The 26179-nt window shown below is 53.4% G+C and overlaps 1 protein-coding gene across 1 annotated transcript; it reads left to right on the top strand.

Moving 5' to 3' along the window:
* The first annotated feature begins 2630 nt into the window (after positions 1-2630).
* METTL13 (methyltransferase 13, eEF1A N-terminus and K55) lies at positions 2631-14809 on the top strand. The gene is made up of 8 exons (XM_037035114.1): positions 2631-3072; positions 4401-5160; positions 6423-6622; positions 7919-8114; positions 9065-9232; positions 10679-10894; positions 13003-13134; positions 14349-14809. The coding sequence occupies exons 1-8, from the start codon at positions 2920-2922 to the stop codon at positions 14621-14623; spliced, it is 2100 nt and encodes a 699-aa protein (XP_036891009.1). The 5' UTR covers positions 2631-2919; the 3' UTR covers positions 14624-14809.
* The last annotated feature ends 11370 nt before the right edge of the window (positions 14810-26179 follow it).

Here is a 26179-nt window from a genome sequence, read left to right on the forward strand (position 1 = left end):
CAAAGAGGATCCCCAAGGAGACCTTGGGACAGTCCTCATGTAGAGGTCTGAGGCACCAGGCACCGGCTGTTACCCTTGGCAACACTCCCTCATTTTTCCTGGCATTTTAATTTCGGAGTGTTATTGCCCAGTGGTCCCAAAGGCACACAATTTGTCACGTACACTGTGCCCTTAGCTTTCCCCATAAAAATGCCTGTTACCACCTAGCAGTGCATGCCTGTCAGGAAACCAGTGTGCCTGCAGGTGTGCGCGTGTCACAGAAGGAAACTGCGGAATGGAGAGAATCCTGGGAATCAAATATCACACTCAGATGAGGCCTGAATTCATTCAATCACATAACTTTTCCTTTCTTTTTGATGAATTGGAGTTTGGCCTCAGTTACGAGTTTGGCCATCCCAGGAATTCAGAGTAATGTATGAGGAAATTAATTGGCCAATCTGAGTGCTAGACAAACTAAAATATACTATTATAATTATAATCATGTCACCCACTGGGACCCCGCATAGTGCAGCAGTTGAGGCCACCTCAGACGCTCCTTCCAGTGCTCTTTCCCTTGGGTGGAGAGGAAATAAGGTGAGCCTAGCGAGTGGTTCACAAAAATAGGTTTTTCTCTGATGCTATTTGTGGAGGGCTTTTAGAGTAACCTTTTAAAATCATGGAGTTGGAACCATATCCATTCTGACAGATCTCAATATTTTAAAACAGTGGCTCTTGAAGTGTAGTCCCTGGACCCACGTCATCAGTATGACCTGGGCACTTGTTAGGAATACGAGTGCTTGGGACCCACTATAGGCCTGGTGAGTCAGAAGCTCTGGGGCTGAGGCTCAGCAATTCGTGAGTTAGTTAAATCCTCCATGCAATTCCGGTGCATGCCAAAGTTCAGAACTACTCTTAAACCAAAGCTGAAGTCCACTTTGACCTATTTAACGGTTAGCCAGCTACTTGGCTGTCGATGCTAGCGAGGTCCCAGACCACAACTGCTCAACTCCAAGCCTACCTGCCCTCTTTGGTCTGTATACGTCTCCTGTGATTTATGGTGTGTTGGGAGCCGCCCTGCCTGGTTTCAGAAGCTGTACCTCCCCCATAGCTAAGGCTGAGAGACCTTGGGACCCTAAGCTATTAAGGAAATAAAGCTTATCTTCCTTTTAGGGGTGCTACCTCTGTCCCCTTTCACTTGACCCAGCTTGGCTCCGAGTGGATGACTGCTTAGCCAATGACGGGTAAGAAGCCTCAAGGGAGGGACAACCTAAGACAGGCATGGTCATGAAGGGGCCCTCAGGGAAGGACTTGGGGGGGGCTATAGCAAAAGCGGTGATGGACTCTCACCCTTCAGATTTGACATAGCCTGAGTCCTCATTCTGTCTGTAAGAAGTCTCCTAATTACTTGGCTGCCTTACTTCCCCTGCCTGACTTAAGCCTGAAACAATGCCAGAGGTAGGTGTGGACCTGTGCTGGAAAGGGCAGGTTCCCCGGGGCAATCAGGGCTAAGAAAGAATGCATAAAATCCTGTGAAACCTGCTTTGCTAATACCCTCAAGTTAAATGATAAGGGTCTAAGCATGAAACGAGTTTGTTCCCCAAAGTTTTTATGGCCCTTTAGCTATCTGACTGACTCAAAATAAGCCCTCAGAGTTCTTGGAACGATATCTATCGTTTGATCTTTACTGCCTGACAATGACTGATGAGCTTTATGTAAATGCCCTGCATTCCTAGGCAAATAAACCAAATAAAAGCCCATTGAGGAACTTATAGTATTACTATGCTCTTATAATCATGTCACCCATTGGGAAAGGCCTCCTGGCCCTTCTCCTTTGAGAGATCTGCTACCTTTCCTCCCCAAGCAGATCACGTCTTGGTAGGCTTATTCTCATGGTGGGGGGCCCTCTGGGTGGAGCCCCCCCACAATGGTGCTTCCTCAGGGCATTAGGATAAGATGAGCAACTAAAGTACACATGCATTAAACGCAGAAAGGAAGGAATAGCAACTACCTATAGATGACATCAGAATGACAACCCAAGGAGGCTGATTATCAAAACGGGTCTTAAGCTTTACTGGGAGGGGAGAGAAAACTTTGAATACCTAGTTGTTATTCCCTTCTATTGAATTTTCATGTTCTTACATTATTAATGGTGGGATCCTGTGTTTTGTTGTATATTTCTCTCCAAATTAAACCTGAATTATACAAGGAAAGATATTACTAAGGAGGACATGTGGAAGACAAAAGACTAGGACGCGCACTTCCCTCACGCTGTGGAGAGGCTCTCTTCATCCCTTACCTCACTTCCTTCTACAGCTTTTCCTCGTGGGAGGACCCCCCCCACCCGCTCCTCCAGGGGACTGCGGAACGCGTTTGGCCCCGTGTGACTCATGACCACAAATGTCGAAGAGCGAACACAGAACCCCGGAAGCCAGTCTTCTTCCGGGTTCGGCCGGACTGTAGCCTAGTTCCCGGGCAACCGTCCACTTCCTCCCAGGCCAGCGGGCCCGCCCCCTGCCGCTTTCCGCCAATGAACGCTCAGCGCCTGCGTGAGGCTTGCCAGTCTCAGCCAATGAGGTGCCAGGAACGAAAATCAGTGACGCAACGGTAAGTGAGGGGCCAATCGCGAAGCGCCGCAACCGGATATGATTACCGGCTCTAAAATCGACTTCTGTGAAAGTCAGGGGCTTCCCACGTGGGCAGCGGCTGTGGGCGCGGGGTAGTTGGGGAGAGTGTGTCAGGTTCAGGGTCTCGCGCGTACGCTTGGCATATAGAGGTCATTCTTTGGGGTTTTTGAGTGGGAGAAAAATAAACGGGGCTGCTTGTCCGTGGGAAGAAATTCCACCGAAGTGTCCTGGAGCCACCGTAGGGGAAAGCCCCTCCGATGGTACCGCCCTTAAAGGGGGTGGGACGGTCCTGAAGACGCGTCTGCGGTGTAGGAATATGAATCTCTTACCTAAGAGCTCGAAGGAGTTTGGCTCCGTTGACTACTGGGAGAAGTTCTTCCAGCAGCGCGGAAAGAAAGCTTTCGAATGGTATGGAACTTACCTGGAACTGTGCGGGGTGCTGCACAAATACATCAAGCCCCGGGAAAAGGTAAGCGCGGCCTGGCAGCCGTGTGTGTGTGTGTGTGTGTGTGTGTGTGTGTGTGTTGGAGAAACTGGGAACTGCCTTACAAGGAATCGTGCACATGGGAGATAGTGACAGGCGTGGGGCCCCTAAGTGGGCCCGTAATTTCAGGATTTCGTGCATTATTCTAAGATACTATAAAAAATTCTCTTAAAGGTTTTGAGACGACAGACTTCCCGCCCCAAGCCCATCCTTTAATTAGTAACCCTCCCTGGAAGAATCACTTCTATTGGTAACCCAACTCAGATGTGGCCTCTTAGAAAAGCACGCGTGCGTTTCTGTCACTGTGCATCTTTGTGGAGCAGGCACAAGCTGTGGCTTTATTGACACGAATCTGTTGTTACCAGATAGCGGTTGTGGGGGGGTGGGCACTGAGTTTCAGGGCGCGTGCTCAGCCCTCATGCTGCAAGAGCATTAAGATGATAAATCCTGCGCACATGTCAGAAGTGAAAAGTGATAAGTACAGTAATAGACTTGACAGAGGTGGGCCTGTACTGGAGGTGGGGAAGGAAGGAGGGTAGAAAGCTTTAAGTGCCAAGCCTTGTGCTGGGTGGGGGTTGTATTTGATAGTTGAATTCTTGTAATAACTGTGAGGTGAGTGGTGGTACACGCATTCTATAGGTCAGGAAACTGAAGTTCTCAGAGCCAGGTTCTTGCTCAAGATCATACAGCAAGTAGGTGGCCAGGTGGGAATTTGAACTCTGGGCCCTATAACTCCAAAGCTTACCCACTTCTCATTGTGTGTGCCATGCTTTTCTGGAGCTGCTGACATCAGGGCAGAACTTTGAAGGATCAGGAGGGAGGTCGTTCCACAGAGTGTGAGGCAACAACCTGTTTATATAAGTTTGGCTTCAGAAAATGTCAGGCTATCATGAGGAGGAGCCAAAGGCATGAGTGGGACAAGATTATTCCAGAACTAGGTTTTCAACAGTAAAACAAATAGGAGATTTCATCTGTGCCCACTGCATTTAGATTCTGGTGTGATTCCCTATCCATTCTTGAGTAATAAATGCTTGATTCAGGGAAAAGAACAACCATTGCTAGTTTTTTCTGCAATACAGAAAGCCCATTGGCACATAAACTGCATTGTTGTTGCTGAATGTGAGTCCTCTAACCAGAGGTGTTTCCAGATGGAGCCTGGAATCGGCTTCACAATCGGTTCTCTCTCCTGTGATAGTCCTCTCTCTCCCCCTTCTGAAAACATACAGCGACCCAGGTGAGACTTGTTTCCTTGAAGCAGGTGAAGTGCATTCCTTTGCCTCGCTCACCTCCATCATCGTGTCGGTCCCTCCCAGGTGCTGGTGATTGGGTGCGGTAACTCGGAGCTCAGCGAGCAACTCTATGATGTGGGCTATCAGGACATTGTGAACATTGACATCAGTGAGGTCGTCATCAAGCAAATGAAGGAGCGCAATGCCACCCGACGGCCCCAGATGAGCTTCTTGAAGATGGACATGACACAGATGGAGTTTCCCGATGCCTCCTTCCAGGTGGTGTTGGACAAGGGCACCCTGGATGCCGTCCTGACGGATGAGGAGGAGAAGACCCTGCAGCAGGTGGACAGGATGCTGGCTGAGGTTGGCCGTGTCCTGCAGGTGGGCGGTCGCTACCTCTGCATCTCCCTGGCTCAGGCTCATGTCCTGAAGAAAGCAGTGGGTCACTTCTCTCGGGAGGGGTGGATGGTCAGGGTGCATCAGGTGGCCAACAGCCAGGACCAGGTGTTGGACCCAGAGCCTCGGTTTCCCCTGCCTGTCTTTGCCTTCATCATGACCAAGTTCAGGCCAGTCCCTGGCTCTGCCCTTCAGATCTTTGAGCTGTGTGCTCAGGAGCAGGGCAAGCCTATGCGGCTGGAGAGTGCCGAGCGGCTGGCCGAGGCGGTGCGGGAGCGTCAGCAGTATGCCTGGCTCTGCAGCCAGCTGCGCCGCAAGGCCGGGCTGGGGAGTGTGTCCCTGGACTTGTGCAATGGGGACTCGGGGGAGCCGCGCTACACCCTGCACGTGGTGGACAGCCCCACTGTGAAACCATCGAGGGACAATCATTTTGCCATTTTCATCAGTGAGTTGGGACTGGTCCCTCTCTTCCCTGGAGGGGCTGGGCTGGGGGCTTTGGTGGATGGGTGTGCCTTGGCTGGTTTCATCTTGCAGGGATGGTTAGTTTCGGAGGTTAGGCTAGCCGAGACGTGAGGAAAGAACAGTGGCAGCTGTCCAGCTACTTGCTTAGATTTGAAGCTTATTTCTTCTCATCTTCCATCACAAAGGCTTGGTGAAGTGGGAGAATGGGGTGTCGACGGGGAGGAGAGAAGGAGTGCAGATACGTTTAGACAAGTCACACGGTGTAGAGGTGGTAGTTACTTGGTAATGTGGAGTAACGGGAGAGCAGTCAGCGGAGCTGGGGGTGTTGCTGTGCCTCTGCTGCGTTCAGAGAGATGGCACAGAGCAGAGGCTGAACAAGTCAGTTCTGGACCCAGATTAGTTGGGTTCCAGCCTGTCCCAGTCATATCTTGGCAGTGTGGCATTGGACATGCTATTTACTTTCTGTGTCCCGGTTTCCTCATCCGTGGTGTGAGGTCATAGCTACCTTGTGTAGCTCTGAGAAGTGTAAACACTCTTAGGATGGAGCTTGGCACGTGGTGGGTGCTTTATGATCATTAGTGTTATTATTGAAAAGGTAAACAGTTCCAGACTTACATTAACAACCATCAAAAGAGAGGGTGTGAGGGAAAGCTTTCAAAAGTAGAGAATGTAGATAAAAGAAGGTGTTGATAGGGTCCTCCTGGTGATCTGTTTCCTGACAACCGAGCCGCGTTCCCAAGTAGCCCATACCCTAACCACACCTGTGGCGACGAGGGTCCCGGCCCGGAGCGTGGGGCCTGAGGCTGGACTGCCTGCATCTGAGTCCCAGCTTTGCTGTTTATTAGCTGTGGGAACTTGGACAACCAGTGTAGCTTTCTGTGTCTCAAGTTCTTTATTTATACATGGGAGTCATAATACTACCTGCATCCTGGGCTGTGAGATTTAATTCATTTTAATGCCTAGCTTACAATAAGTGTTAGTATTACTCCTATTATTTTTTTCTTGCACCAGATACCTGCCTCCCTCCCCTTAACAGGTGCGCTCACACTTATTTCCCCTTGGTCTGTCTCATGTCTGGTGGCTGCTTTGCTCTGGGCCTTGTGCTGTAGGGAATCATAGCCCTCAGTGGGTCACAGCTGGAAGGGATGCTGGGCCTGGGCAGCAGGCTGTCTGCCAGGTGCTCATACTGGTAGTGGGCTTGAACATTCTTCTTGGGACTCCCTGTCACCAGGTGCCTGTTTCCAGTCCCCCAGGGTCGGGAGACTGAGTGGCTCTTCGGCATGGAGGAGGGCCGGAAGCAGCTGGCGGCCAGCGCCGGCTTCAGGAGGCTCATCACAGTGGCCCTGCATCGAGGTCAGCAGTATGAAGACATGGGGAGCATTCAGGCTGAGCTGTCGGCCAGAGTCATGGAGCTGGCTCCGGCCGGGATGCCCGCCCAGCAGCAGGTAACGGACCTCTGGCAGCAGCTTTCACGGGTCTCTGGAGGGGCCACATTAGCAGTGGGGAAGGCGGAGGGTGTCCTAGAAGGACCTAGGGTAGGGTCTGTGACCCTGGTCAGCTCCTGGAGGGCATGTTAGCAGCTAAGAGCTAAGTGGACCTACATCATGTTCCAGGCAGGGCGAGGAAGGCAAGCAGTTGTCTCCTCTTCACACCCACAGGGTCTGGGTCCGGGTCCGGAAGGGGGGTCTTCTCAGACTCTGCAGAGACAGCGTGAAGGAAACGCCGTCTGCCTTGCAGGTTCCAGCTCTTGGTTCTGCAGATTGCTTGGACTGTGTCTATTCCCCCCGCCTTTGCACCGGACTCTTGAGGCCCATTACTGTCTGAGGGTAGAATGGATATTTTCAGGGTATGAGCATTGCTGGTCTGGTGTTTTCCCATGAAGGAAACCGAAGGTTTTTTTTGTCAAAGTGGTGATACAGAATTATCAGTTGACACGGTCTGTCTTGTGCCATCCCACTCACAAGGCAGAGTAATTGACAGGTGCCTGCATTGCTGGGACTTTATAGTAAGGATAAAGACTTTGACCTTGACGTAGAGGAAAGCCAAGGTGCTTGGAAGCTTGGCACTGTAGTAGCAGATCTGAGAAGACCAGGCTCCTGGTTCCCAGCCTGGGGTCTGCCCACCAGGCTGACTTTTCCTGTGGGGGAGTGTGGGTTTGATTCCTGCTGGTGGGTCTGGGGATGGGTCCTCCAGAGGGACCAGCTCCTGTGGGAGGGTCGTATGTGCCCTGCTGTCACAGGGCCTGCGTCTCTGCAAAGTCAGGAGTCCCTGAGGACTGTTACACACTTATTGCTCATTTTTGAAAAGAAACAGATGTAAAGATTGGGGAGGGGAAGGGGCAAGTTGCAGTGGTAGCTTCCCCCTGGATTTCATTACCACAGCCCTGTTCAGATTCCTTCTCGTAATTGTGGTCCCTCCCTGCGCGTTCCCTCGGGCTTTGACTGTCCTGGGCTACCGAAGTGCTTTGGAGGCTCACTGTTGAGAGACTCACATCTCTCTTGGGGGGAACCAGCTGCATTTCACTGATGGTTTGGGGGATGAGCTGGTTTTCAGAAAGCCGAAGTAAACCTTCTGAGATCAAGTCACAGGCTCCAGGGAGGAGCTTTCCCAGAGCAGCACGCCACTGCGGTTCCGCCCAGACCCTGGCATGGATCCCCGGCTGCGCACCGGGGAGGGGGTTGTGTTTTCTCGTATTTCCTGACAGAGCCGGTGGTTTGACCACGTCTCTGCTGTGCCCGCAGGTGCCCTTCCTATCTGTGGGTGGGGACCTTGGGGAGCGGACCGTTCAGCACCAGGACTGCAGCCCCTTGAGCGGCGACTACGTCATCGAGGACGTGCAGGGGGATGACAGGCGCTACTTCCGGCGGCTCGTCTTCCTCAGCAACAGGAACGTGGTGCAATCGGAAGCCAGGCTGCTGAAGGACATGTCGCACAGAGGTGAGGCCTCAGAGGCCCAGGGGGTGGGACGCAGGAGGATGTGGCATGGACTGTTGATTTGGGGTGGTCCGCAGGACCTGGGAACTTGGCCGAGATGTAGGACAGAGCTGGGTCCCTGTGACCAGAGGCACATGGCCCTGCGTGTAGTCCTCTTACTGCCGGGGCTCTCAGGGTGTGAGTGGCCATGCGCAGAACGTGGGTGTGTGCTGTTCTCCAGCCAGGCCTGGCTGGGAAGTGATAAGGAGCAGGGGCGATTGTTCACTGCATGGCTGTGCTAATCACGTTTAATGCCTCGGTTTCAAGGCCTCCTGCTCTGTGAGTTAACGGCCCCGTACACCCTGTGTGTTAATCCAGCAGCACTCTGTGCGGTGAGCCATTTGCGCACTCTGCAGGGTAGAGAAGAAAGGTGGTAGGCATTGGAGACAGGCAGTCCCAGGTTCAAGTCTAGGCTGCACCATCTACTGATCTGGGCCTAAATATTAACTCTTAAGAGTAAAAACCCTAGCATAGTAATTGGCTTAGAGGTCGTGAGGGACCTCAGTTCCTCCTCCCTACAAGAGTGGATGAAGATGCTGACAGCGGCCTCACATTTCTCAGCAGGCAGGTACCAGGCCTGCTGAGCTGAACTTTTTCCCGGGCCTTCGGGTGTGTCTTTGCCATTTTCCTTTTCCAACTCCCTCCTTTTCTTTTTCCAGCTCTCTGGGTATGTGTTAAATGGTTAACAACCATGTCTTTTCGGGGGGGGGGGAAGCCCTGATGTGTACCGTTTGCCAATTTCGGTGGCATAAAAATGGCCGCCAGGCTACCAACACATCAACCAGTTCAAAATTTCTGCATGTGTAATGGTTGGGATCTCCAGGGAGGTCAAGTCAGCTGCAGCATGGTGCCCCGGGGGCTGTGCAGTTGGACGGCCAGTGGACTAAGCACAGGACTTGGTTCTCCCTCTGCAGCCCAGAAGAAACGGAAGAAAGACAGGAGGAAGCAGCAGCCCGCTGGGACTCCGGAGGAGCCCCCTGCAGCCCCGGGGCAGGCCATCGATAGGAGCTACCTGTGCTGTGAGCACCACAAAGCCATGGTGGCCGGCCTGGCCTTGCTGCAGAGCCCTGAGCTGCTCCTAGGTGAGGGAGTCGTCAACGCTGTCCTGTGAGGAGTCCATGGGATTGCAGGGTGGTCCAGGGTGGTCCAGGTGGCTGCTCTCAGCTTAGGGGCAGCGATTTCCGACTGACGGACGCGTACCCACTCATACCTTCCTTATTCCCAACCAGCTGCTAAGTCCGTGAACATCCACATCACTGTTTCCTCAAACTGAGGTTGTGATGTTGAGAGGCTTATGGGTGTCAGTGTCTAAACTTTTTTCTTCTACTCATTCATTGTAAGAAGTAAGATGTAAAGTACATCCCATGAGTTCTTCAGTTGCTCAGCTGGGAATTTTTGCATATGCTTGTACCCACGCAGTCAGATGGAGCCTTTAAAAATCGTGTCTCTGGAGAAAGGCCCTGCGCTTCAGTAGCATTCCTGGTGTTTCAGTAATGTATTATTTGATTCTGTCCTGAATTGCTGCACTGGAAAGCGAGCTTGTGTTGTGGTCGAGCTGTCGGCCACACTAACGACAGGTTCGGCTCTGACTGCAGCAGTGAGATGTCCGTGTCTCCGTCTGAGCTGGCTCACCCAGAGTCCCTGCAAGGCCGTGGCGGGAACCGCCTGCGCTTGGCCAGTCTTGGTGTTGGTTTATGTGCCAGAGGTTCAGTTCTCACACTTAGTTCTCTGGGCTTGTCTCCTTTTGATGACTCTTTTTTTTTTAAATCCTCACCATCGGGCTTGTTTTTTATTGATTTTAGAGAGAGCGGAAGAAGGGTATGGGGAAGAGAGAGAAATAATAGTTCGGTTTCCTCCCATACTCAACCTGACTGGGGATTGGACCCTCAACCTAAGTATGTGCCCTGACCGGGTATCGAACCCACAACCTTTTGGTATGCAGGGTGATGCTCCAACCAGCTGAGCCACCCTGCCATGGCGTCTTTTTGGTGAGTCTTATTTCTCATCTGGCTCCCATTCCTCGTGGTCGCTGTGGTTCCTCTGCTTAGGTCCACAGCTTGGGCCTTTGCTTTCCCATGGTTTCTGGGGTTCAGATGGCCTGCCCTCGCCTGGCCGATGTGTCTGCGGGGCAGCTGCGGCCTGGGAGTAGAAAGCTGTGTAGTGGGTGCCTCTACACTGCCCTGTGATCATGGACCAGGTGTCGGTCACTGCCCCTCCCCCTCTGGATGGGCTAACAGCTTGTGGTGGGGACTCTCGATAGACCAGCTGAGTGCTTTGGGATCTCTAAGGGGCCATAAGAACTCACTGGTTCATCCTCTGGATCTGGGAAGGGAAGGACTGTGAGACCAGGTTGAGTTTTCAGATGTCAAATTAACCCAAAATTTCTGGGATGAGACTGGGAGACCAGGTTTCCTAAATCTTCTGTGGCCGGGCAGGGCCAACAGTCTGACTCCTTTCACCCTCTTGAGGCCGGTACCCACCTTTCTGAGGAGCAGGTGGTGAAGTGAGGCTTTCTTCCTGTCTTGCAGAGACCCCGCTGGCAGTGCTGGTGGTAGGCCTGGGCGGGGGCAGCCTCCCGCTCTTTGTCCACGATCATTTCCCAAAGGCCTGCATTGAGGCTGTGGAGATCGACCCCTCCATGTTGGAAGTGGCCACCAGGTGGTTTGGCTTCTCCCAGAGTGACCGGATGAAGGTCCACATTGCAGATGGCCTGGACTACATTACCAGCCTGGCGGAGGGAGAAGGTACTGCTCTTGGGGAGTTTGGGGGTATCGGGGGAAGACTCTTGTCAGTCCCAGGTCGTCAGGCCTGCGAGGGCCTCTAGAGTCCACCTCTAAGTGGCGGAACCAGTGTCGTCCTACTAGTTTGTGCCCTGTTCATCGGTTGACACATCTGTTCAGTAAACAGGGAGTGCCAGCCCTGTGCTCAGTGCCGTGCTCGGGGCTGGGGTCCAGCAAGTAAACAGACCGTTTCTGGCCCCGGTGGTGCTCACAGACAGTGGGCTTCTCTTTTGACGCTGCAGCCTTGCCACCTCCTCACCGTCCCAAGCAACCTGCAGTCTGTCGGTGGGTGAGGAAGGGGGAAGAGGGGTTGGGGTGTGTGTTGGGAGGTGTTTTTTCTAAATCCGTCAGCTGGAGGTGAAGCCAGAAAGAGAGCCAAACATCATTCATGCTGAGTGGTGATCCTGAGTCTCAGGGACGGTGGGCAGTGTCTGCGGATGTCATAACCATTGGGTAGGGCCGTTTCCGGCACCTGGTGGGAGAGACCAAGGGTGCTGCTGAACCTCCTGCGGTGCACGGGACGGCCCCTGATGACTGACTGTCTGACCCTGAGTGGCCCAGTGCCTCGGCCACAGAGCCCTGTAGCAGGTGTTGCTTGGTGGGAGTCCCAGCAGCCCTGCTGCTCCTGGCCTGAAGGTTCTGACAATTCATGCCCCAGACTTAGGACAGACGTCCTTCCTGTCCACGTTCTGCAAGAGGAGCCTCGATCCTCCCGCAGCTTTACAGATGGGCTCCTGGCAACGGGTGCGTTCTGTCGCTTGAGTCCCTCAGGGCAGAGTCAGATTGGTTTGGTGCCGAGTGACCCTGGGGAGCTCAGGCCGCCCTCCTCTCCTGGTCTGCTCATTCCAACACAGATGCCATGGCTCTCACTGCATCTGGTCCTCTTCCAGTAAGGGCGAGGCATGCCAGAGTGACTCTGTGCTGGGATGGACAGACGCTGCCTTATTTTCATTGGAAACTGAGCTGAGCCATTTTAGTTTCCCAGACAGGTTCCCTCTCTGAGGCTGAGAGGGAACCTCTCCAATCCCCAGCCTCAGGCCCAAGATGGCTACTACACATGAAGCATTTAAAACAGTGCCAGGCATGTGGCGGGTACCCAGTCCACAATATGAACAGCCCTGGCTGTGATCTCTAACCGCCACAGCCCTCAGACCATTGGAGGCTCGAGGCCACAGCCGGGGGTGTCCTTGGACTCCGGCGAGCCCACACGTGCCGTAAGAAACCTCCGTCAGATCCGTGCTGTGAAAAGTGATGGGCGGGCTGGCCCGTAGCCCAAGTAAACGTTTGTTCACGTTGAGTGGTTACTGTCACAGTCGCAGGGTTTGCTGAGAACCAACCGGCACTGCTGCAGGGCGTCCCCATGCAGCACGACTGGTAACAGTATAGTACAGGGGTGGGGGTGGGGGTGGGTCTGGTTTGTCGTCAGTTCTCTTTCGCCCATTTAGCAAAATCAGTTTGTTCTTGAGCCAGCTATTGTTCAAGTAATTAGACAAGCTACATTAATTTGAGAACATTTTGTCCCAGGAGGCAACATACCTTGTTTCCAGAGATAAGTTCAAGTTACCGTTTGCTGGGTCAGCCCTTAAAGGCTCAGGCAGCTGCTTTGTCCAGATTGGTGGTTCTCACCTCGGCCTATAGCCTTACCTGGGGGAGCCGAAGATGAATACCAGGCCTCTACCTCCCCTGCCCTCCCTGCTGCGTGGGGTTCCTAACGCAGCTGGTCAGGAAAGGAGCCCAGGTTCTCCAAGTACTTAGAAGCCCCTCACTGTGGCTCCGATGTTCTGCCAGGGCTGCCAACCCCCGGGAGAGATGGACTCTTCTCCCAGTGGTCACCCTGCCGGGCTGACTCTGAAGGTGAGACGGGCGTCTCTAATGTGGGGCAGTCGCAGCAGCAGAAGCCTGATGATGGTTCCCCTGGATGGTGACATCAGTGCCCTTCACAGGCACATCTTCCATGTCATCCTCTGGCTTAGCCGCTGGGCCAGCGCAGGCCCCGGGAGAGGTGTGGCGCAGGAATGTTAAGTGGCATCACTTCATCCAGCAAAGACACCGCGTTTGCTTCTCTTTCCCAGCACGGCCTCACTACGACATCATAATGTTCGACGTAGACAGTAAGGACCCCACCCTGGGAATGAGCTGCCCACCCCCTGCGTTTGTGGACCAGCCCTTCCTGCAAAGAGTCAAGCGCATCCTGACTCCCGAAGGTGTGAGAACAGAGGGCCTGGGAGGAAGGGTGGGTGGGCCCTTCACACTGTTTTCTTCGTGATGAAAAATGCACGTGTCGTAAGTGTGTAGCCTGATGGATCCCCGTCCTTTGCACACACCCACTCCCCGAACCAAAACGGTGTTTCTCGCTCCCAGATGTGCCTCCCCTGCCCTGGAGGTTGACCGGTCCTGGTTCTTCAGCACAGCTTGCTCTGTCTGCTTTGGTCCTTTACGTACCTGGGGTTGTACAGAGGGGAGACTTTAGTTTCTGCTTTCTCTGGCTCACTGTGGTGCTTGTGAGATTCACCCTGGTGTTGCGTTTTCGTTGTCCCTCTCGTTGCTGTGTAGTGTCACTGTGACTGTAGCACTCAGTCCCTCCCTCTGCTGCGGTGGGGCGGACTGCTTCCTGTTGGGAGCGTCAGTAGTAGTGCTGCCATTAACATTCTAGTGATGCCTTTCAGGGCAACGTTTGCGAGTCTGCTGGTCACACACGCACGATGTGTCTGCTGGGTCAGAGGTGCCTCAGATGCTCAGCTTCTGGAGATACCAGCTCACGGGTTTACAAAATGGTTGTAGTAATGCACATTCCCACCCACAGGGGGCGCTAGCTACCTGTCAGGTTCTTCCCATGGGCCCTGGACTAGGCAGTATGTTATTTTGGCTTCATAGTATCCTGTTTCAGAAGAGGAAACTGAGGTAAAGAGGCTTGCTGAGGTGACACGAGGTGACAGCTGGGGCTCCAACCCAGGCCCTTGTGAAGGTTGGGGCTCTGAACCCACGTGATCGCCCCACCCCCACCTCCACCCTGTGTGGTTTGATTCCGTGTGTGGTGGTAAGCAGAGTTGATTTAGACCCTTCACTGTCTCAAGGTGACCTTGGCCGTCTCTGGCTAATTAGTACTGCATGATGTAACACCCCTGCAGAGTTGCTGCATTTTTGGGGTGTCAGTTAATTCTTTCTCAAAGCAGTTCAGTGGGGCACAGAGGTGTGGAGGTACAATTGTTGGTTAGCAGCACAGAGGAGCAAGAAATTGGGCTGACGTTTCTTCTGATTCGTGCATTTCTCACTCTTTGCTCTCCCCGCCTGTGTTCTCTGCAAAGTCACTGCCAATGCCATTCTCCCTGGACCTGCGCTGGTGTTTCCCTCAGGGCAGAGCCTGTCTGCACATGTGACCTGGTCTGCAGTCATTCTGACTCTTTCCTTCCCACTACAGGTGTCTTTATCCTCAACCTTGTGTGCCGAGACTTGAGGCTCAAGGACTCAGTGCTGGGTGGGCTCAAGGCAGTGTTTCCCCTCCTGTATGTGCGGCACATCGAGGGGGAAGTGAACGAGATTCTCTTCTGTCAGCTGCGCCCCGAGCGGCCACTCGCTCCGCCAGAGCTCCTGGAGAAGGCCCAGGCCTTGGAGCAGGCCCTGCGGAAGCCAGGCCGGGGCTGGGACGACACCTGTGTCCTGTCCGACATGCTCAAGACTGTGAGGCTGGTGTGATTGCTGGCCACTCAGCTCCTGCCAGGCAGGCCTCGGGCTCCCAGCCGCCACAGATCAAAGAAGTGGAGCGCGTAGTGCTTTCCGAGTCTCATTTTTCTTGGTTTTGTAGCCCGCCGCACGTGGCCTCCAGCTTGGTGAGGCTGCCTCGAAGAGCTGGGAAAATAAACGTGTGTTTCGCATCCTGTCCTTTCAGTTCCTCCGGGTTGCTCACCTCTGCCCCCTGCGCCGTGTCTGTGAGTGGGGTTCTGTGCTGGGGACCCCAGCAGATGCCGCTGCCTTAGTGGGTGTGCACCGAGCTCCCGAGGGCTGGAGACAGTCCGCTGCGATTGCCGGTTTGCCTTTCTTTATCCTTCCGTCGCTTTGCTAAGAATACCTTGAGTCTGCACCAGCACGCTCCGAACAGCCAGCTCTCACAGACGGGGGCAGATTTACAGAACGTGTAGTCGGATGTCCTGGGCAGGGAAGTGCCCCTGGCGTGGTCCCAGGTGCTAAGACTCTGCTAATCCACTCCAGCTCTTTTCAGCTGTCTAAACATTGTGACCTAGGTGGCTTCTAGGTGGAGGGAGCGAGGGAGTGGACGCAACTGGCCGACCAAAGTCTCGGTACCAGTCACTTACACTTGTGGAGGGACAGCTGCGTGCCAGACCCAGCACGGAACAGTGGTGGAGGCAGGGTGTTCAGGGTTGGCCGGGGACTTGGATCGGTAATGAAAGTTAACGTGTTGCCAGAACTTCCCGAGTGATTTGCATGCGCCGTCTCATCCAATCTGAGATCAAGGCTGGTTAGACCAAAACTGCATCTGACCCGAGTCTCCCTAGAGCCAGGAGCATCAGTCCTGCCTGTTTGCTGCAGCCAGTGAAAGGGCAGCTCTGACATGGGTTGAGTCTCTCTTCCAATTAGGACAAGTGTGACTTCACGAGAAATAGGGCTGTCACTCCCCGCATCCCCACTCACCTCTCCTTGGGTCCCGTGAGGTGGGTGAGGCATGTTTTAGAGGTGGGTCATCACCAGGGAGGGGAAGGGCCAGCAGTGCCTGAGGGTGCCCCCCTGGAGCTGTAGAAGGGGAAGGTCACCTCTTGTCAGGCCCTGTACCTCACAGGGCCTCAGCCTGGGGACCCGCTCTGGCTCAGGGTTAGGGTGGGCCTGAGGTGGATCTGCGGGCAGGTCCCCCTCTTGTGCTGGTCAGACTGGAGCTAGGGAACGGCCACAATGAGGGTGGGGTCTCCACTGTATGTTGGTGGTCGTCCGAGGGAGTTGGCAGGTTTACTGGAGAGAAGCCTGTGGAGATGGGAAGAGGTGCTCAGGTGATGGTACTCGTCTTAAAAACTGTGAATGACTCTGGGCATCAAAGAGGGGCGAGGTTGGCCGCTTGTCTGCAAAAGCTGGGGAAGGATCGATGGGCAGAAATTGCAGCTGGGCAGCTTTCAGCCTCACTTTCTGCAAAGATTTGTGCTGATGGAGACCAGCGTGTTCGCTAGAACACGGGTGAGACTGCCTCCCCAGCCTCAGTCTGCCCCGTCTGTGCTCACAGAGCTGCGAGCAAGGTGAGTGCGCAGGCAGAGCTGTGGGCCTGCGTCCGGCCCCTCCCACCAGGAAGCTGCTCCCTCCGTTTGCTTTGTTCCATTACTTATATTTCCAAGGCTTAGTTTTTACAGTTGAGGCGACAGTGGTTAAGAACCTAAGTTTCAAGTATGCAACAGTATAATTTGATACTCGTTTGTATTACAGTGTGCTCACCTCCAGAAGTCCAGTTTTCATCTGTCCTTGTGTACTTGACCCCTTCATCCTTTCAGCCTCTCCTCATCCCCTTCCGCTGTTGGCAACTGCCAGTCTGTTGTCTGTGAGCTTTCCTTTTGTTCGTTTTTTTGTTTTCTGCATATGTAGTGAAATTATGTGGTCTTTGTCCTTTTCTGTGTGACTTAGCATAATACCTTCCAGATCCATTTGTGCTGTCGCAGATGGCAGTGCTTTGTCTCTGTTTTGTTGTGTATCCGTTTACCACCGACAGCCAGGGGTCTCCGTGTCTCAGCTGTTGGGAACAGTGCTGCAGTGAACGTGCGGGTGCAGACGTCTTTTCGAATCAGTGTTTTCATTTTCATCGGATAAATACCCAGAGGCGGAACTGCTGGATCATTTGGTAGTTCTCTTAATTTTTTGAAGAACCCTCATAGTTGCTGCACCGGTTTACATCCCACCAGCAGTGCAATATCTAGGAAACTTAAAAACCCCGAGGCCTGGGCCACACGCCCAGCAATCCGATGTCTCCGGTCTGGGCAGCAGTCTGTGCCTCAGGACTGAGAAGGCTGCTGGGACAGGGATGTGCAGCCCAGGGTGCCCCCCACTGCGGCAGAGGTCCCGCGAGCCGCTGTGTTGTTGGGGGGGAGGCAGGAGCTGCATTTCCACCAGTGCATGCAGCCACTGGGCAATGGGGTGCCCTGTCCCCATGCCCCGTCCAGGAGGACCATGCTGCCTTTAGTCAGACCCAGCACTGACACCCCACGTGGGGGCCGCGGCCCCTCCCCCACGTGACCCCCCGGCCTGGACTTCTCCAACTCTCCAGCACCAACTAGGAGTCATGGGATTTGATTAAAATCGGACGCTGTGACTGCCTGGGGCCAGTGCACGCTCTACAGGCTGCCCCACCCCACCTGAGTTCGCACCTCAAAGTCGCAAATCCACGTTGTCACCGCTTCTGAGCAGCTGTACGTCTCTCCTCGAGCTTGATTGGTGCCTCAGCGGCTCACGGAACTCGGGAGAGCACGCACTGGGGTCGCCAGTTTATCATCAGAGGGCCCCACTCCAGGACGCCTGACGGAAGACCTTCGAGGGGCCAGGTGTGGGGAGGGCCAGGAGCTTCCTACCTCGGTCCGCCACTCTCTCAGCACCTCTGGTGCCACCCACCGGAAGGCTCTTGGAACCCTGCACCCTGGAAGTTTTCATGGAGGCTTGGTCCTGTGGGCATGCTGGCTCGGTAACTCAGTTTCCAGCCTCTCCCTCCCCCAGAGGATGGGGCGCGGCGCTGGAAGCTCCCAGTTTAGAACCATGCCTTGGCCTCCCTGGTGACACTCCTGCCCGGGGAGAGTCCATCACATGCTAAAATGAACAATGCTACTCTCCCCCAGGAAATGAGGGGTGTTATGGTTGGGAACTGGGGGCAGGGACCAATAGAAAACAATACTTTTTATTTACACATGGGTCCATTCACCACCCCTCCCACTCCACCCCCCATCTTTCCATCTGAGTGGAGGACGGTAGGGTGAGGGATCCTCTTGCGTTACAGGGTGGCTCCCTTCGGGGAGCAGGTGGCCCTGCTCCACACTGTTGACAGCCTCACTGTACCTCTGAGGACTGTAGTCCAGTAAACCGTCCAGTAAACCGTAGCTGATCTAGTTTCCCTCTTGGGGCTGGTCTTGCCATTTGGTTTTTATACATTTGCCAACAGTCAACTGTTGATAAGAGGTAGAATTCTTACACTGGGTTTTTCTCTTTCATATTCAATCGGATTCCACCCCTCCCCACCCCAAGACGTTTCTGTGCCAGACACCCTGAGAATAGAGAGGAGAGGGCTAGGGCCCCTGATACTGTTACCCACCAGCTTGAGAGGCAAACTGCAAGACGTGGGTGATTTCTGGAACCCCATGGGCAGAGTGTGGAGAACGCACAGACTCGGGCACTTCCTGAATCATCTTAGCTCCCCCCACCTGCCCCTCCTTAGAACAGACAGGAAGGCCTCCAGTCACAATAAAACCTGCGGTCTCGGGATCAGAGGCAGGACTAGCTTTGTCTTCCCTGCTCACGTGTGAGCTGGTTCCTGGGCTTCCCAGCAGATGGCGCCTGACATCACGTTTAAGTTTGGGGTGGAGGGGGAAGTCCCCTGGGGAAAGCAAAGCGGTGTCACCGGTGCCAGAGCCGTATTTCCTGCTTTCTTTCCTGTTGGAGGACAGACTCCTGTTTTGCCTGGTTTTTTTTCTTTCTTCGTCGGGCACCCCATGCAGTCGCTTTTTCCCATCGCCCATGTGCCCTTCCCATGCGTGGAGGAGCACCCTTTCTCCATGGTGGAGCAGCGTGTGGAGGCTGGGACCCTTTGGGACCTTTTGCCCCACGTCCCACGCGTTAGACGCAGTGGCAGGGCAAAAGGCAATGGGGTGACGCTGGTAGGAAGAGAAGGAGCTTAAGTCTCGGAAACGTGTGAGCAATGAAAACAGGACGCATCTGCATCTGGGCCCCCGGGTGGCAGGTTGAGTTTCGTGTGATGAAGATCTGAGTCATTTCTATCACGATAAATAGATACAGGAAAGGTTGGCCGAGGTGAAGTTTGATTGAAATAATGTGTATGTATATATCACACACACAAACATACATTAATGCAAGCCTGCCTGCATCAGGTTGAGTAGTGCACCCCCCCCCCCCGAGAAATAGCCATGTCTTAATTCCTGGAATGTATAAATGTGACCTTATCTGGAAAAAAGGGTTTTTACAGGTGCAATTCAGTTAAGGAGCTCAAGATAAACTCATTCTGGATTAGGGCAGCCCTAGATCCAAAGATAAGGCCTCCAAAAAGGAGGGGAAACGGACCCAGGGGAGGTGGGGAGATGGGGAGACAGGCAGCTGGAGCAGTATGACCATGTGCCCAGGACAGCGAAGGATTGCCACCCACCACCTGAGCAAGGTGGGAGGCAGGTGCTGATCCACCCTCAGAGCCTCCTCAGGGAACCAGCCCTGCCAGCACCTGGAGGCAGGATGTCCGGCCTCCATAACTGTGAGAGAGTAGACAGTATTTCTGCTGTTTTATGCCTCCTCACCTATGGTGGTCTGTCCCAGTGGCCCCAGGAAATGACCACACTGCCTGAAAGGGCAGAACCAGAGATCTGGTGGCCTTGGGGCCACATACCACCTCCCGGTTTCCTTAGTTGAGCCCGAAGTGCCGAGGAACGCTCCGTGGAGGTTAGTTTTACCCCAGAGCGGAGGGAGAATGCTGCCAGTACTCTCCGTAGTGCCCCATGGGTTATGTGGTGGCCTTTCAGGCTGCAAGAGCCGTCCCAACTCTGCATAGGCCCCTGGCATCACTCCCTAGTCTCTGCCGTCCTCCCCTGAGTACTGGAGGGTACCCTTGGCCGTGCAAACTCGAGTGACCTGCTCTCTCTGGACTCTTACCTGTGCATCTTGCACTCACAGTTGACCAGGTGGCCTGATGGTTCCAAGGCCTGGAAATGCCCGCCCTAGGGCAGCCAGCCGGCTCAGCCTCAGGGCTCTCCTCCTTCATGTCTCCTCTCCTGGGGATCCTTGTCCATTATCGCCTGAGATCCAGTGTCTCGAAGGCCATAGTTTCATCCGCTTTGTCTTGTATTTAGTCGTTCCAAGTGGGAGGGAAAATCTGGTCCTTTTTGTTGGAAATGGAAATCAGGGCATATATTTTAATCTTAATAACCTCATTTTCCAGGGAGTGTTTTCTAGTCCTATTTTTTTTTCCCCGCGAGAACATTTGGGTTTAGTTCTCAGTTCCTTGAAAGGTAAACCCAGGGTTTCACTGCGGGTGTGTTTCCTATGCAGGCCTGCGCGCTCTGCGCTGTGCTGGGCCTGTGGGGTTGTCCGGGCAGTGCCTGCCTTCCGTGACATGCGCGAGCTTCCTCAGGCCGGGCACACGTTCCCCGCACTTTCTGACCCTCCCCACCATCCCCACGGCTTAAAGATGCTGCAGTGTTTGGAAATGAGCTCAGATAAGCTCAGATGAAATATGTCATGTGCTATCAGTGTTTTAATTTGTACTTTAATGACTTACGAAAATTCACAGTTTTTGGAAGCGGATGTTTTCCTATGTTAGTCATACCCACACTTACTCCTTTCATCCCTTATGAAAGTTATTTGAGGCAGGTGCTGGCATTTTCTCTGCTTTCCTCAGAGGAAGCCACTGAGAAGGGCTAAGGCATTTAGCAAACAAGTCAGCAACTGCTGTGTAACTAAAGTTTGCTCTGCTGGCTGTAGCTCTAACGCTTCTCACTGGGCCCCTTTCTCGCAGCAGGACCCCTTCTGGGCCGGTGCTGTCTGTGCTAGCGCTTGGACTGAAGTGTCGGGAGTCAGCGGCCTTGTGACTTTGGGCAAACCACTTAACACATATGACTCTCAGTGTCTTCACCTGTGAAGTAAAGATTTAGTGCCTGCCTTCAGGGCAGCTGTTTTGAATATTCTGAGTGGACGTGTCTGCAAGTGCCCGGCACACTAAGCAGGCCAGGGGCGTGCATGGGAGCAAACCAGACTTTGTGGTCTGGGCTGGGAAGTTGTTGCCCTGGAGCAGAGAAAGTGGGAGAAAGACCACAGTCTCACACACACACACAGACACGCACACACACGTCATGATCTTTGATTCCCTGCCCCTTCTGGTAGCAAAAAACCACCCGTGGCTGTGATGGGGGACTGGGGACGGTCCTGCGGGAGCCCCATTTCTTCTCAGGGGTGTGGATCAGGACCACAAGCTGCTTGTGGACACTCCTTCACCCCTTCCCGGACCAGCACTGACCTCCAGATCTTCTCCTATATCCTGACCGCCTCCTGCGATGTGACCACAGTGTCTCACTCCTCACCCTGCCTGTTAACTGAACCCGACAGTGCGGTTGAATAGGTGGGCCTGGGGGAGGAGAGAGTTTGTTTTTTCTATGTGGCTAAAGGAGTCACTTCATCTCAGTGTGAAGAAGTGATTTTCCAGTTTATTCCTCAAGTCGCCGCTTTACGGCAATCAACTACACCAGGCACAGACGTGGATGAGAAATAGTCCCTGGTCCTAAGAGGCTAATGGGAGGATGTGAATGAGATTTGCTGTGACTATGCCTAGAGGCCCTGCCACTGGAGCTTCCTCCCTCGGGCTAGGCTGCAGAGTGGAGCCCTGGGCTTTCCTGTCTCTGGGTGCTTAGGGGGCCAGGGACGCTCAGAGCCTCAGTTAGGCGGATGGCAGGGCCCTTCCTCCAGAACAGGGTGCTGGCTGGGCCAGGGGGCATGCCCCTGGCCCCGCCACGCCCTAGCTGTCCGAACTTGACAAGTTCTTGGCGTTGCCCCAAAACTTGGTCTGATTTTTCCTGTACACTGGCTCTAGCAGGGCTTAAGTTGTCTTTAACTTCATTCAAAACAGTTTTGTTAGATTTTATTGTGCCCAGTGTCCTCTCAGCGTGCATTAAAAAAAAAACAAAATTGGTGAATTTGGGGGCAGCCATTTTAATATTGAAGTTGGAAGAAAATATGCAACATTTTCAGTGTGTTATGCTTTATTATTTCAAGAAAGGTAAAAAAAACACCCGAAATACAAAAAAGAAAAGGTTCGTGCAGTGGGTGGAGAAGGTGCTGTGACTGATCGAGCGGGTCGGAAGTGATCTGTGAAGCTTCTGGGTACTGTCGATTTCGGCCAAACACTCCCTTGCTCTGGGGCGATCTTAGGCATTGGAAGATGTTTAGCAGCATCTTTGGCCTCTGCCCGCCAGAAGCCAAGAGCGGGAGTTAGCCGACATACTCCAAGTACCCAAATCAATAAAGCTACTGGTGAGAGTGAAAAATGTGTCTTTTAGGGAAAGAACTGCACAGACCGTTGCACCAACCAGTACTTGTCCTTGCCGAGTCTCATTTCTCTCCATCTACAGGATGAAGTGGTATGTCAAGGCGCTCCATGCGTGAGGCTAACAGCAGCCACCTTATTGCTGTCCTTCTTTCAGGTGTTGACATGGGTCACATTTGCTTTTCCCGAGTAACACTGTGATTTAGCATAGTAAGACACACATGCCTCTTCAGAAATCTTGACTCCAGCGTTGGTGTGGTGATGCTGGCTTGTGTTTGCAGGCAGGAGTGGAGGAGGGAGGGGCAACAGCCTGTTACAGTTCCCTGGGTGGGGGATGGGGAAGAGGGTAGGCTTGGGAACATGATTTTGAAATGGGTCTTCTTTTATTTTAATTTTGAACCATGTCTATTATCGACGGTAAAACATAAAACTTAAAAAAAGATAAAGTTCTGGGGTGACTTCAATGGTGTGAATTTCGGATGCGTGTCCAAGGGGCTCCATCGAAGGTCCTGGGGCCTTCACCTTTTTTTCCGTAATCCACCTCTTCTGGGATTTTCCTCCTAACTTGCTCCCCCAGCCCCTCTCCAGCTCCATTCCCCTCCCCCTTCCTTCCTTCCCTTCCTCCTCCTCTCTTGCTCTCTTTCTCTCTCTCTGTCCCTCCTTCTCCCTTCCTCCCTGAAATACTCTCTCTACAACAGGGGTGTCAAACTCATTTTCACCGGGGAGGGGGGGCCCTCATTAGCCTCCTGGTTGCCTTCAAAGGGCCAGGATAATTTCAATTAATTTCATTAATTGAATAAATTAATACATTTATTCAATGTATAAATGTAACTATTCCCTAACTGTTAAGGAGTCGAAATTACATTTGGCCCTTTGAAGGCAACCTCGAGGCTGGATTGGCCCCCAGTGAAAATGAGTTTGACACCCCTGCTCTGCAACATAGGTGACTGGTCACCTGTTCTGGTCTCTCCTTTGCAGTTGTTGCACAAGAAGCAGACATCTAATTTTTTTTTTTTACATATAACTCCAGGGCCAAAGGGAAACCGGGAGCCTTGAAAGAAACCCAGGCGCTGTGCCTCTGAGTAGAATGTGACCTCTTGGGTGTCAGCGATGGTCTTTTCCCTCTTTGTGCCCAGTGCCTGGGGCACAGTGGAGGCTCCGTGAGTGAGGGAGCGCTGAACTCATTGAGGAAAAACGCACATCTTGATTTCAGAGTTTTGCAAGTTAAATGATTGAATATACACAGAAGCAGGAAACTGTCTAAGAGTACGGAATTGAAGGACTGGAAGGATAGGCAGACCCGGGCTCAAAGTCCCTTTTCTGTCACCGTCTGTGTGACCTCAGCTGAGCACTTCTCTGAGCCCGTCTCCCTTTATAAAAGTGCATAGGTGAGCACGCACACAGTCTCAGGTGGTCAGTAAGAGAGCTGAGTGGTTTTCCGGATGTGAAGACCTTGGCCCAAAGCTTGGCGCCTAGGAGTTACTCAGCGTTCTCCGTGGAAGGGCTCAGCACGGTGTCCAGCTGGTGTGTGTCAAAAGTGCTTACCGAGGGTCTAAAGCTTACAAACCTGGAGGGGCCGCCACCAAGAGAGGAGCCAGGAAGAGAGGCTGGATTGGAAATCAGGTCTGCCTCTCCACCTGAGTCCCCTGCTGAAGCTAACACTGGAAGACGAGAGAATGGGGGTTTGGAGTCACGGGCATCGTGCACCATCCGTCGACTAAAGCCAAGGGCAGCATGGCCGGTGGCGGTGCGCTGGTCCTGTCACGTACACGTCCCCTCATAAGTGCAGCCCTGTGCGCCCCCCTGCATCCCATTCATTGTTAGCAAGAGGCCGTTATGGTGGGCAGGGAGGACAGAGGGGTGTGGGAGGACTGACAGCAGAGAATATTTGAGGACCGGACCAAACAGGTGCACCTTCCTAGTGCTTGTTAACTCACCAGGTTCCAGGACCCGGGTGAGGTAGAGCGCACAGGATTACTCAGTTTTGTTCAGCTCGGCGCCCTGTGGAAAACGAAACATCTGAGTCACGGGGGTCAAGTGACTGCAGCCCCTGATGAGTCATTGTCTTACTTCCTTTAATGTCCAGCAGCTGTTGCCAGACTTGTTGCCCACTTGTTTACTGAGAGTGTTACAGAGCACAGGGCAAGGCCAAAGGCGGGCACGATATACTGTTACCGAAAGGACCCCCATTAGGTTCCTTTGTCCACCGTCAGAGGGAAGACATCTCTTAATGCCAGAGATTTGTGGAAAGGAAATGAAATGTTTAAGGCTATACAGACTTAATGTAGTGACTTAATGTCTTCATTAAAACATCAAAGTCCTTCAGGATCCCCACTGGTGCACACAGTCCTTTCTTCTTCTGTCCTAATTTGGGTACCGTATCTCAGGAAAAGAAGTAGATTCCGGCTCCTGGCAGCTGCGTGGACCTCTCTACACCAAAGCTGCTGGGTGGGGGGGCGGGGTGAGGAGGGCTCCCCTCTGCCAGAAGTGCATGGTTCTCCCCTCAATGGCTGCCACGTCTCCGTTTAAATCCCCATGCCAGTCCCCCTCTGCAGCCCATTTCTGACTCCTCCCACAATTGGCTACACTTGCCAGCACTTCCTATCCTTCCAGCTTTACTGGACATGAGTCAGGGCAGGCGTGGCCCCATGGCGTGGAGCCAACCATCTCCAAAGTCTCACGCAGATGCTGTAACCACCGGGAGTTGCCTCTCAGTTACAACTTGGATGGAAGTCACTCCCTGCTCCCTGGCTCAAAGCTTGGCCACAGCTATTTAACATATCTATAAAACCAGTTGAAGGCTCTAGACATGTTAAATGACCGTGCCAGAGGTTAGCTGCAAAGCTGTTGCTGTACAAAACAGCCCTGCATGTTCCTGCTCCGTGTGTCCCTTCCCCCAACTCACACCTGGGGGGAAGGGGTGAGGACATCCTATATATCTTTCTAACATTTCCTGGACACCTTGAGTTCTGGACCCCACTCCAAACTCGCATTTGGGGCCCCCCTCTGGGCTACACCCTGTTTCAAGAGCAGGCGGCATCTGTCTGCAGGTGCAGCTCCTGGGCTCCACACGGGGGTTCCTGGGGTATACCAGGTGGTAGGGGCTGCCCCAGGTGATGGGAAGGTGCTCTTTCTTCCGATTTGGTATGACAGTGAGCAGGGGTTTAGACTGGGAGCCCGAGGGATGGAGCAGCGGTGAAAAGGTATGAACGTCAGCAAGATCCATGGCCCTTCACACCGGGCCACTGAAGGGTCCTTAATACAAAGACTATTAACAAGGGTGTGAGGTTCCAAGGAACAAGAAGGGGTGGTCCAGGGCCCTTGGGGAAAGCAAGAATGGGGAGCTACGTAGTGGGTGAGGAAGCAAGGGAAGGGGGTAGAAAGATGTAGAGAGTCACCAGAGAGGACCTGTGGTACCACTGAAGGGACACAATCCATGCACAGTCACCCAATAAGAAGGGAACGGGAGGAACAAACACCCAGCCTCACTCTCCTTCCACCCTCCCTCCCCAGAGCCTTCCACTGGCCAGATCTAACTGGAGGCCAGAGAGCAAGGGGCTGTTGATGCTGGCCATAGGGGTCACCTGCCAGTTGGGGAGGGCAGGCTGCAGAAGGGGCCTGTGGATCTGGGGACAAACAGGAAGCATCTCACACAGCTTGTTAGCTAGTCAAGTTCATTTCTTCTCTGGCTCTCAGTTTTATTCATCAGTAAAATGGGAATGCCCCCCCACACACACACACACTGCCTACCTTGCTGTGAGCATGGAATGAGATGATGTAGGTAAAAGGTTTTGAAAGACCCCAGAGGGCTTTGTGGATGCTGAGTATGAAGCTGTTGAACCTTTTCGAGGATGAGGAAACAGCAGTGTCACAGTGACCAAGGTCCATTCCTCACGCCCCAGTTGGTGCCCCAGCCCTTCTGGGGACCCTGCTGTGTCTGCAGGGCCATACCTGAGGCTGGGGGTGAGCTTGGGAAAGGTGGTGGCAGACACACAGCAGCCACGACTGCTCCAAAGGCT

This window comes from Sturnira hondurensis, unplaced genomic scaffold (assembly GCF_014824575.4).
Source record: "Sturnira hondurensis isolate 20B ecotype Veracruz unplaced genomic scaffold, ASM1482457v3 Scaffold0022215, whole genome shotgun sequence".
NCBI lineage: Eukaryota > Metazoa > Chordata > Mammalia > Chiroptera > Phyllostomidae > Sturnira > Sturnira hondurensis.

Excerpts from the sequence above, each read along its gene's own strand:
- METTL13 (XM_037035114.1), top strand. The coding sequence starts at position 2,920 with ATGAATCTCTTACCTAAGAGCTCGAAGGAGTTTGGCTCCGTTGACTAC. Across the intron at positions 5,161-6,422 it reads TCATTTTGCCATTTTCATCA|TCCCCCAGGGTCGGGAGACT; the intron begins GTGAGTTGGGAC and ends GCCTGTTTCCAG. Across the intron at positions 9,233-10,678 it reads GAGCCCTGAGCTGCTCCTAG|AGACCCCGCTGGCAGTGCTG; the intron begins GTGAGGGAGTCG and ends CCTGTCTTGCAG.